General features: G+C 36.4%; 1 protein-coding gene across 5 annotated transcripts in view; it reads left to right on the top strand.

Moving 5' to 3' along the window:
• The window catches only part of Uba1 (ubiquitin-like activating enzyme 1), a 100319-nt gene that overhangs the window by 36991 nt on the left and 50619 nt on the right, over nt 1-12709 (top strand). For 4 of the 5 annotated variants that reach the window (XM_089101827.1, XM_089101829.1, XM_089101831.1 and 1 more), the window contains one exon: nt 9205-9444. In XM_089101827.1, the coding sequence (XP_088957953.1) occupies nt 9205-9444 (240 nt within the window). Of the gene's footprint in view, nt 1-3231; nt 3250-9204; nt 9445-12709 lie in introns of those variants that run through there. The other variant, XM_089101832.1, reaches the window with a different exon arrangement.

Below are 12709 nucleotides of genomic sequence, written 5' to 3'. Positions count from 1 at the left end.
AAAGCGTTTCTCACTCCGGGAACTATACATAAATTTTATTTTTTTGGGGTTTAGGGGGACTAAAAGGTACCTAAGTTGGGTTGATTAGGTTAGGTTACGTATTTAATATCTGCTATGCTTTACCCCCCCCCCCTTTCCTCTCCCGTTAATGTGCAAATATATAGCCCAAATCTGTTTCTGAACTTTTATATTTTTATTCTATCTTGTTTTATTTCATTAGCGTTAACGAAAATTCACTTTCCGCGCTCTTATAGCTTGCTGCAAAAGTACCAAAATAAATTCAATAAAGTGTAGTAAAATAAATCCTAAAACTTCGCAGTTTAATTTTATCAAATTGTATAAATTTCTTTGAAATTTTCGACTGCTTTGATGATGCCGCCTCACAATACACCGTCAATGACGCTTGTAGTTTTTAAACTAAACCCCTTGTTAAATCACCGAGTTCCCAACTCTTGTAAGTTTCTTGTTCTTTTCGACCTAATTTAAAACTGACAGCCTTTATTTTTCTGCATCTGTTAGTTCTAGTGGCATCAAGCAGGGTTGCCAATAGGCATGGGCACTGTTCTGTTTTCCTGAAAAACAGAAAAAAAATAAACAGGGCTTGAATGAAACAGAACAGAAACAGCAGGCCAACAAAAGAACAGAAGACCTGTTCCTGTTTCTGTTCTGTTATTTGGTAAAAACAGAAAACAGCTGTTTTCATTCCGAAAACAACTGTTTAAACAGCTGTTTTTTGAACACTTAAAGGTTAAAGAAAAAAAATGTAAATGATTAGTTTTGGCTTATTATCAGAAAGTTAATTATAGCATCAGTTGTTCAAACCTTATAGCTTATCACTTAAAAATTGGAGTAATAATAAGGACAACAATTTTGTTTGTTTATAACTTGAATAAGAAGTGCCCAAAATTTGAGAAAATTCAACTTTTTTGGGGGGAGGGGGGCAGATGTTTTAATTAATGTAAATTTAGGGAGGGACTTTTGTTGTTTCTTTCGATTTCCCCAGAAAATGCCTGAACAAAACCTAGAATCCCCCTGCTCTCCCCAAACCACACCCTGCCCCCGGGACCCCGCCCTTGAGTATATATGTGAGTACGGGTATAATCAAGTTCAGTTTTTAATTGCGGTACAACCGCCTTCCCAGACAAAAGTACCTGTTGGCCTCCTTGTTAAATCTGCAGCATTTGAAAAGTTGTAAACAGGGCCGTATCCAGGATTTTCTTTCGGGGGGGGGGGCACAAAAGGATTTTTTGGGAGTGGGGTTAAAAAAACTTCAAAAACGCATAAAAAATTAGGTGGGATGATCTTTCAATGGAAGAATATTTCGTGGGGAAGGAATTTTCCATGGAGGGGGAGCCGGATTTTACAGTATTATTCAAAAAACAATCAGAAATTAAACAAAAAAAAAGTTTTTTAACTGAAAGTAAGGAGCAACGTTAAAACTTCAAACGAACAGAAATTATTAAGTATATGAGGGGGGTCATCCTAACCTCAATACCTCGTTCTTTACGCTAAAGTTTTTCTTAGAACTTTTAAAAGCGCTTATTATTATACTTAAACGGCCTTTGTGATTCAGGAGTCATTCTTAAATAGCTGCAACAAAAAATCAAACTTTAGCGTCTAGAGCGTGGTATTGAGGGTTGACCCCCCCCCCCTCATATATGGAATAATTTCTGTTTGTTTTAAGTTTTAATGTTGCTCCTTACTTTCAGATAAAAAAAAGCGCTTTCCCCTTGTTTGGACATTGTCCGGGCATACTCCTTTTGCATGAAATACTCAGAGATCAAAAATGTCTGTTCGCTCGATACTAGCAGTAGTACGCTTAGATGCTTTACAGCGGTTTCTGACAGCTCCGAAAAGATCTCATAATTTCTAGTCTAGAAAATGAATGGGTCTCCAATATGAAAACATTATTATTTTAGTCTCTCATTAACTTCTCGTCAAGATTTTCACTTGCCATGGGTAGTACTTTTTTCTGGCGATAACACTTTTGAGAAAACCCAGTACTATTACAGCGTTTTTTCCGCTAAAAAGTGCAGTGTTTCCAAAAAAGGGGCGAAAAATTGTCTGGGAACGCAAATATCGCCATCCTTTTTTCTTTATGTTTATTTTCTTTCATTTCCGTCCTTTTTTTCCAAAATGCGTATTTATGTTTATACAGCATCTTCTCAAACTACCTGGAAATGCCCGGACATTTCGAAAATAAAACGATTTTCGGCATGAAATTATGCAGTCAGCTCAAAGTCATTAGTGTTTCAGAAGAGCCCATAGTGGATTTGGGTGGGGCGGCTTCTCCCTCCAGACCATGCTTTCCACTCCCCCCCCCATCTGGACTTTGGATCCCTCCCCCCCATTCGGAACGTTTGGACTTCGGAAGCCATCTTAAACAAAAGTAAGAAAGAAGGTTAATTATATCCTAGTCAATGCGTGTCAAAATTTTTTTAAATGAAAATTGATGGTTTAAGGGTAATTCGCATATTTTTACGGCACTTCGCGCTAGAAAATATTGTTCTAGGCCCTCTATCAAATACATTCTTATGTAAATAAGTAAAGGGAAATTTCTCAAATTCCGAATCTCAATGAAATTTAGATTATTTGATACATACTTTCTTCAAGTATTCTCTTCTCTTAAATATTTTTTCAAAGGGATGCAAATATAAGGACAATTGCACTTTTTGGTATCTTATTTCGAAAATTTCCGTGGCTTTGCGGCAGAAAATACCTTCTCCAACGCACAAACACTTGCTCTATCATATAAATTGCTACTACTTCAAACTTTTATCTCAAGAATAGGAGCGGGCATGCTTTTGAGTAGGTAGCTACGTTTCTCATGGTCCATTCCAAAAGGAAAAAGGGTAGTGACACCCTCTACTATGACTAACTATAATTACGCAATCCAAAAAGTCTAATTCTGTTTCTTAGTCGATTTCCCCTCCCCCTCCAGAATCTCTGGATCTTCCAGTATTTCAAAGGTATAATTTAAGAAAAGATGTACTTTTTGCCCCCTCCCCAGGATTCATATAAATTCGTACTACTGTATTTATGCAAATTAATGAAAAAAGTAAAAGCTCTACGTCACTCTGAAAGATAGATTAGTAGTTTCTTTTCAAAACATTTTAAGGCATTTACGGCAGAGTTGCTAACGCTGCAGGAGCGTCTTACAATTTTGAAACCTGTTGCATCCAAAAACGACTGGAGCGAGTTTTCCTCACTGGACTCTACCATAGCCTCAAGGACTTCAGCAGTACAAAGGTGAGCATGTGCGCCCATAAACTAAATTTTAGGGGGGGGGGGCTTACCTGGTCTAATCGGCACTTCTAGTGCTGTTTAATTGAAATCTCAAGACAAAATATCATAGACAGCGCTACAGCGCTGCCTAAGTAAAGAGCGATGTGGACACAATATTTTGTTCTTTTCAGACCAGGGCTCTTCTTATAGAAATAAATGTCACAGGAACTTCAAAAGAGCTCATGGAGGACAACCAGCTCCCCCTCCCCCACGTCAATCACTTCCCCAAACACATCCAATCAAAATTTTTAGTTCAGTGTAGTTTTAAGGTCCGGAAATTATGACTTTGAGGATGACAACCCCCTCCCCTACAACCCTCAGAGCAAGGGTTGTATGTTATGCCCAGTGGGGATATGAGGTTTTTTAAAGAAAGGGTGGTCGTATAAACCTCACAGGGGCTCATTTGATTGGTAATCAGAAGTCCTACTCGCCTTTTTAACAGTCAAAAGTTATTGGAGGTCGTGTACCCCCCCCTCCCCATATACCAATCATTTCCCCAAACACATTCAATCATAATTTTTGAGATAGCCATTTTGTTCAGTGTAGTTGAAAGGTCCAGAAATTATGTCTTTGAGGATAACCCCCCCACCTCCCCGCATATAGCCCTCTGGTCAAGGGTTGTAAGTTATGCCCTGGGGGCATATAAGGTTTTTATACTAATGGTGGTTGTATAAACTTCAAAGAGGGCTCATTGGATTGGTAATCAGAATTTATAGTGTTCTTTTTAAGAGTCAAAGTGATCAGAAGACAAATAGCCCCCCCCCCCCCACACACGTCGTATTTTCCAGAAACGGATCTGATAGAAATTTTAAGATGATCATTTTTTGTCGTAGAAACTTCGAAAAGGGCTCAGTCGGTTGGTAATTGAAAGGGCTGGTGCCTTCTTTAATAGTCCGAAATGATTGGAGGGCAACCACCCCCTCCCCAAGTCCATCATTTCCCCAAACACTTCCAGTCAAAATTTCGAGATAGTTATTTGGTTTGACTAAGTTTTTAAGTCCGAAAATTATGTCTTTGAGGACAAGAATCCCCTCACAGTCCTTAGGACAGGGGTTGCAAGGCATGCCCCGAGGGCATTTAAAGTTTTTATGGAAACAGTGGCCCTATAAACTTTGGAGGGGACTCATTGTATTGTAAATTGGAAGTTTAAGGGCCATTTTCAGAGTCAAAATTATTGGAGGGCAGCTATACCCCCCCCCCCACGTCGCATTTTCCCCCAATGTATCCGATAGAAATTTTAAGATAGCCATTTGTTCAAAAATAATCCAAAGATCTCATAACATAGCCTTTGGGGTTGACACAACCCCCCAAAGTATGGGGATAAGGGTTTTAAGTTATGCCCCGGGGGGATGTAAGGTTTTTATGAACAGGTTGTCTTGTGAACTTTAGAGGAGGCTCATTTGATTGGGACTGTATACTTCTAGTTCCATTTTAGTAGTCAAGCGTGATGGAGAGAAAATAGCCCCCCCCTCTCCCTGATATCCTCTTTTCCTCAAACACATTCGATCGAAATTGTGAGATAGCCATTTAGTAGCCAATAGCCCAAAGAGAATATAACAATGTCTTCAGTAATCAAATATAAGAAATATTTTGGCGGACGTTGAACTAAATCAAAACAAACTATGAGCATGTGAACTTTCAAAAAGATGACAAAGCAATAGCTCAAGAACTATATATAATATTTAGTTAGATCTTTAAGAGTAATTTGTGGGGGATTTTGAGCTAGCCAGAAAGCACTATGTAATATACTTTTAGTACTACAACTACAGTTATTGTAACTAATGACGCTTAGAGTATTAAGGTGAAACTTCTAGGAAGTGTTTAGGGGGCGTTCCAATTAGACGAAAAACAGTATTCATGCAGGTTTTCAAAAAGGCATATAAGCAATATCATAGGCAGCACCACCCTAAAATAGCTAGAAATATCATTGAAACATTTAAAGAAGTTAAGTCGATTCAAAATTAAAAAGTTCTAGGGTCCTTTATAAGAGTAAAAAGAGATTGGAGGTCAATCAGCCCGTCTCTCAAGCCGATTTATTTCCCAAACACATCTAGTCAAAATTTTGAGAACTATTTTGTTCAGCATAGTAGAACAATCCAGCAACTATGTCTTTAGCGATATTGGGCATGTCAAACCCCCGCAATTATAACTATGGATTCTTATAGAAAAAAAAAATGAAAAGATATAAAATTTTTTTTTTCATGAAAATGACTTTGTCAATAAAAAACGAACAGAAATTCATCAAAAAAAAACTTTTTCCGTAAATAAGCTTGTCGAAGACAAGTAAAGAGCTCCATTAAGCCAAAAATGGACAGAAATGAAGTCAAGTAATCATCTAAGCGTAAAACTACCACAAATCACTATCAATAAATAAATGAAAGTCAAAATAAACAGAAATTAGAATAAATGGAGGAGTCAAACTCGAAACGAGCAAAAATTAACATTAGTAGGGCTGATAACCCCCATGCCTTCTCAAGATCAGAACATAATTTGCGCTTTACTGGAATCAAAATATATTTAAATGTTTTCACTTTTTTTTTACTTAAATAAGTTAAAAACTTTTTTTTACCCATTTTTTTTTATTTTAAGGAATAAATTTCAGTATGGTAAATTAAACTGACAATCCACGGTCATTTTTTATTTTTTTTTGCTTTTTTCAGTAAAGCCAAAGTTATGTTCTGATCTTGAAAGGGCATGGGGGGTTTTCAGCCCTTTTGATGTAAATTGTTGCTCGTCTTGAATTTTACTAGACATGATAATCTTTTTGATTCTTGCTTTCGACTTAATTTAATTGTTAATAGTGGTTTTTGGTATACCAACACTGTGTCGATTATTCGACTTCATTTCTGACCATTTTGGCTTACAGGAGCTTTTTACCTTTTTTTGACAAGCTATGTGGTGGAAAGTTTTTTTTTTAAATTAATACAAATATATGACACCGTCATTCAGCTAGGGGGGGGGGGGGTGGTGCCCCCCTTGCTCCCCCCACCTTATGGGCGCCCATGAAGGCGAGTTGGAGTGGGCTCCCTTGCGGTTTCTGCACCATTACTTAATGTATCCATTATTAATGGGGTCAAAGACTGAGGGACCAGAGAACGATCCACAAGTGACAACCTTTCAAATATTGAAGGATCCAGATAAGCTTCCTTTTGGAAAAGATTAATTGCAAAATGAAGGCTTGTCACAAAGTACTTTTTTTTTAATTCTTTGAGGGGTTCAGCAATGGGACTAGCAATGGGACTTACCATTACAGTGGTATTGTGCGTGGCAGAAAGTACGGTAATAGCAGCTTCTAGTACATTCCAGCCATTAGACATAAGCAAGGGACTCCTAATAGAACTGTTGCAAACGTCAAATATGAAAAGTTATTTCCAGGCTATCTAAGTTTTTTGTAGATTTAATTATATCTAATTCGCTACTCCATCGCACTTTCATGTCAAGAGGGATACGAGACCGAAGGCCACTCTCTTTACAACAACTTTTTAAGTTTCCATGCTGGACAGTGGAAACTTTTAGTTTTCTAATTAATTTTAGCAGTTTTTCCAATGTTTGAGCAAGCGTAAAGTGTCTTCGGATGGCCTGTGCTGCAACACCGTATTGTGACAGACCCCCAGCTCCCCACTTTTTTTCCCGATTACTTTCCCCGCCCTCTTCCGTAGACACTGCATCAGTTTCATCAGAGTCTTTAGCAAAAGTATCTTTACTTCCGGAGTTTTCAGAACAAGGAACAGAAAGGCCGTCTGAATAGTTTTCACCAGTTGGATTGGCATCTCCGACTTTATCAAAGGATTCCAAGCACTCTTCTTCGGGGATGTCATTGGCGAAGTTTCGAGCGGACTAAAATCCAAGAGCTTGTGTAACAGATGAATGAAGACAATTTTCAAAACATGAAGATCAGGAAAGTGCTCATAGCCTAGAGTCACGATGCGGAACATCTTACCTGTCAGTGAAAGCTTACTGATTGCAACTTAGATTGCTGGAAGGATATTAGTAGTAGCATGAGAATGATTTAGCCTCTTGAAATATGAAACACTCTGGGGCAACCTCGGCTATTTTTCATCTTCCTGGGGTAATAGGTAGTGGGGTAATCTCCCTGGGGTAATAAAAGCAGATTATTTTGCAGACCAGCTGTCACAAGTCAACCTAGTCTTGATGGCAGACCGTAAAGCAGCCTTCTGTTTAACTTTTTTTCTGGCAGGAACATTTATGTGATGATGGATGGTTTCCCAGGATGGTGAAGCCCCGTGTTTTTTTTTCAAATAATCTGTTTCATATCTGGCTTATCAAACACAGAAATTTGCAATCTGTCCTTAATCAGGGCTTTGCAGCCGAGTTTCGGTAGGGCACCTTGTTTTGATCGATTGGAAATAAAGAATGGTCGCTTGTCTCCTGGACAGTATCTGTATAACTTTGCTGCTCAGTTTACTGAATAATGTACAGTAAGAAACAAGTTGTTTTAGTTGAACTAAACTACACCTTTAATGGCCTCCTATCTACACACATACCTACTCTCATCTGACTCCTAGGCTCTAATTCTGCCTAGATGAAACAACATAGTAGCACTATTTGATATATTAGACACACTGAGTTCCTTCATTTTACTTACATCCCGATTTTAGAATTGTATGAGACGTAACCACGCTTCTTCACAATTTGAAATTATGATTTTAAAGACTATTTTGTAAGTTCGGAAGTCTCGAATATTTTAGTCTCGTATCACTAGAATAAAATCAGAAACAGAATAAAAACAGGTAGAAAAAAAAAAACAGAAACATAGCAAAATAGCTATTATTAAAAACAGAACAGAACAGGTAAATAAAAAACAGGTCATTTGTTTCTGTTCTGTTTCTGTTTTTTCTGAATTAACAGAACAGAAACAGGTACTTTAAAAACAGAACAGAAACAGAAAACAGAAACAGTGCCCATGCTTAGTTGCCAATTGCTGATGTCAAATAGAGTGCAAATCAAGGCCAACAAAGAGTGCAAATTGTTAATAAAGAGTGTAAGTAAAAAAGAATGGGGCTATCGCCGCGCGCGCAACCCCTCACTGTTTTGACCATTCTTACGCTATTTACAAATAATTATCAATCATCCTACGATCAATAAACATATTACCTTTTAATTTTTCAAATGTATTTAAAATAAAGTTAGGAGGATTCCCTACTTAAAATCAACCTCTAAATGGTTAGGTAATGATTTTCATTCTTTTTTAGTTTAAAAGGTAATGGTCTGCTTGAAATTTGCTGGTGTTTGTTTTGATTGCTTGGATCTTTAACTTAACTATAGTTGACTTCATCAAATGTTTATATAAAATTTTGTCTCAACCCCTCGCTCTTTTTTATTGTTTAAAAAAAAAAAAAAATTTGTGAGACAGAGTCAAACTTTAGCGTTAAGAGTAAGGGGTTGAGTTGTTGTGCCCAACAATTTTTAACTTCCTTTTGCAAAAATTGATGTTGAATCTACCACGTTTTTACTTGCTATTTATACTTTGATCTATTTCCGTAAGTGGTTGGGAATATCATATGCCTGGGAGACAGCCCAGGCAGAGATAACAGAGGTCATACCGGCTAGCTGTTCTATCTTTTGCACTTAAATAATTTATTTTGAATTTTTTCTTTTGCTTAATACTTTTTCTGTCATCATTTCATAAAAGAGTACAAAGAGCAAATAACGGGCAAAAAGAATGCAAATCCGGTCCGTGGAGTGAAATAGTGCATTTCACACGGAAAAGTGTGCAAGTTGGCAACCCTGGCAGCAAGCGGTGCCAATATCTACTATTCTAATTTCACAGTATGACATTAGGTTTCGTTTTTTTCCTATTTTGACTATATGTATTGCCTAAAGTTTTTCACTGCCACGCCACTAATGGTTACATTTGTAGTAGTTGCTTTTTTGTCATTACGACCGTATTATTTACAGGATATGGCCGACGGAACCAATGGAAGCAACAACCACGCCCATATTGATGAAAGCCTCTACAGTCGTCAACTATATGTACTTGGTCATGAAGCTATGCACAGGATGGCCACGGCTGACGTCCTCATTAGTGGCATGAAAGGACTTGGTGTTGAAGTAGCCAAGAACGTTATTCTTGCTGGAGTTAGATCCGTGACCGTTCATGATGAAGGAAACATTGTTATAAGTGATCTTTCCTCTCAGGTAAATATGAATGACTTTATGGATCTACTTTCAAGTTATTTTGTTTAAAAATATGTGATATGTACTATCTCGAATAATCAAGAAAAAAATCGGCTGTTAGAGTAGAATATTTTTATTTATAACACATACATAAATAAATGTCACAAAACAGCGCACATGCCCGGTGGCATACTTTAGCGCTGAAAATATTGGAAACGAAAATACACTGCCATTTTCTAATTAAATTTTACAAAAACGAAAAAGAAAACCCTAATGAACAAAATGCTTAGCATGTCATAAGATATTTCTTCGCTAGTCTTAGAAAATACCGCTTGTTGCTGCATTCTCGAACTGATGCTGGAATTGAGTTCCAGATTTTTGGCCCAGTGTGACGGATGCTGAATCCCGCTCTCCATGTCGGGCGAATTTCGCACGAAAAGTCTGAACGATGCTGTTGCTTAGAACACTATTGTATTGTATAGGTACATTATTGTATACGTATAGGTACATATAGGTATAGGACGTATCAGACTGTGGGACTGTTATAAATGTCTGTGCAGTTTTTATTCGATGATAACTAACAAAGAGAATAAGTTTAAAATATTTTGGTTAAAATTTGAACCTTTTAACCACAGTTTATATAATCAGGCAGTAAGTTTACCGCAGATGATTTCTGGCTCTACATTCTCGGTGCAAACAAAAAGTTCCTCCCACTTATTTATGCATTAGCGGGTTAGTGTGTATGCGTCAATCAATGAGAAATGGTTAGAAATTGCATTATTCGTAATTGCAAAAGCAGTAAAAAACTTGGTGAGCCGGCAAAGTGGTTTGCAACTGTCCCATCTCACAGGTATGACTTAATTTATATACAAATTATAACTTAATCTATTATTTATATACAGTGGACTCAACTGATTGGCCTATGTAGGATTTTATAAAAAAGGGGGCGGCGGGTTGATGAAATTTGTGAAAATAAGGAAATTTTTTCTTCTAATAACTGGTGGAATAGGAGTGATGGTTTCAGGGCGGATCCAGGATTTTTTAGGGGGGGGGGCAAAATAGGTTGATCCGATAAACTTACGTTAGGAGCAAGTTTAATTAATGCAAACTTGCGTTAATTAGGTAAATTACACTACTTCAGACTACGTTAGGGGGGGGGCGCCCACCTCGCCCCCTCCCCTCTGGATCCGCCACTGGATGGTTTATCTTTTTTTTTCACGTCGAAATATTTATTTTCTCAGATTGTAGTTCCTGTGAAACTTCAAAAGGCTAGTTATCTGTTTTGGTAGAGAGCAGGGGTAGAAATAGTTTCATTTCCATTCTCTGTCTTGGTGTGGAAAGGGAAGACCTTCCCTGAATGTAGAACAACTAGAGCCATCATTTAAAAACATTGGCATTTCCAGATCTTGGATGTCGTGAAGATCTTCTGACGTAGAATAAACATGTGATTTGGAGTTGCCACAATAGCCCTATCGGGTAAAAGTTGCCACAATAGCCCTATCCAAGAAAATACCAAACGTCTGTTAAGAAGTGTTTTTCGTAAAATTCTTAGGGAGTTTTCAGAAAATTGATAAAACTTTTAAAACTAAAACATCAATGTGAAGCACCAAATATCATAATCAAATGTCATCGCTTTATGGCATTGTTCAAATAAAACTTGTTTTTAACTTGATTATCGTTGTTAATTCATTCTTTGTCTTTCTGTCCATTCTTAAACCAATGTTATATTTACCTTTTGCATTATTACAGCCCACTATATATACATTTATATAAATTTACATGCAGTGTTACAGCCATACCAATTATTCTCCTTTCCTTTTTTATTCTTTAATAATAATTTCTGGTCGTTTTGTGTTTGAGTTATTGTATGCTTCTATTTCTACTGATCTTAAGTTTAATATGGCCTTTACTTTTCTTTAAAAAAACTTTCTTTTTCGTAAAGTTTTCGTAGTATATATATATATATATATATATATATATAGAAAAACAATTCACAAATTTAAAAAAATCGTGTGACAAAGAAATTAATTGAAGATGGAACAAAAAGATCTGTGAGTTAATAAAAATAAACTAAAAGTGATTTAATTGAAAAAAATTAGGGGGGGATAATAAGGCACCTATAATTTGATAAAGAAATGCCGAAAAATTCGAAGAAATTTACATTTTCAGTGGGTTCGGACTCCATTCCAGCCTGCGTGGTCCATATGAATAAAGTTTTGAGTAGCCTGTAATTCTACCCTATTCAGATACAAGACTGTTTATCTTCTTCATAAAAATGGGAATTAGTCTAGTTGTATTTTTCTAAAGCCAAATATTTAGTGATTTTCCTTTTCTGAAGAAAACATGCTAAACACACAAGCAGTATCATTAAATTATTTATTTTATACTATTTCCAAATATCAAGGCCCTTTTTCTAAAAATACACCCACCCCCCTGGTGGTCCAGGACATAGCCCTAGGAATATACTAAAAAAAGATCAACCAATAAAAATCTTACTTTACAATATGAAAGAACACGAAAGAATACAACAAGAAAGAAAGTCACCACAAGATTCGACACAACGATGAAATTTATTTATACAGTTATATGTGGGACCTCAGATGGGGAGGGGGGTATAATGACAAAATGTGACCATTATATTTGGAAAAAGTTTAGCATAAAATCAAAATTCCGGCTCAACTAACCCACCCCCTCATCAATACTAATGCTTAGATATAACCAAAAAATGGCTCATTTTTACAGTTTCATATATTTTCTCAATATCAGCTGTTCATAATCCCATATAAAAAGAGCAGGTTTTGTATATAACGTCATATTATGTCCAACCTATCAGAAGGGGTGGGGGTGAGGTTGTTACGCAAAGAATAATATATATATATATATATATATATATATATATATATATATATATATATATATATATATATATATATATATATATATATATATATATATATATATATATATATATAATATATATATATATATCATCAGCATTTGTCAATTAGCTGGTACACACGCAAGATAGATGCTAAGGGAAGCTAGTCAAACCGGTATCAGTCAATAGAGAATTGGATCGCAAAGCCTGATTTGTCATTGAGTTCACAATATTTAAACTCTTGTTTTTCGGGGTTTAGGGGAAAAAAGTACCTAGGTTAGGTTACATATTTAATATATACTATCTTTTACTTCCCCCCACCTACATCCCCCTAATGTGCAAATATATAGCCCAAATTTGTTTTAAACTTTTATATTTTCATCATAGGCCTATTTTGTTTTATTTCAT

The sequence above is a fragment of the Artemia sp. Qi Xiang Cuo genome, chromosome 15 (genome assembly GCF_049724085.1).
Source record: "Artemia sp. Qi Xiang Cuo chromosome 15, ASM4972408v1, whole genome shotgun sequence".
Taxonomy (NCBI): Eukaryota; Metazoa; Arthropoda; class Branchiopoda; order Anostraca; family Artemiidae; genus Artemia; species Artemia sp. Qi Xiang Cuo.
This window is presented reverse-complemented; position numbering and strand designations above follow the sequence as displayed.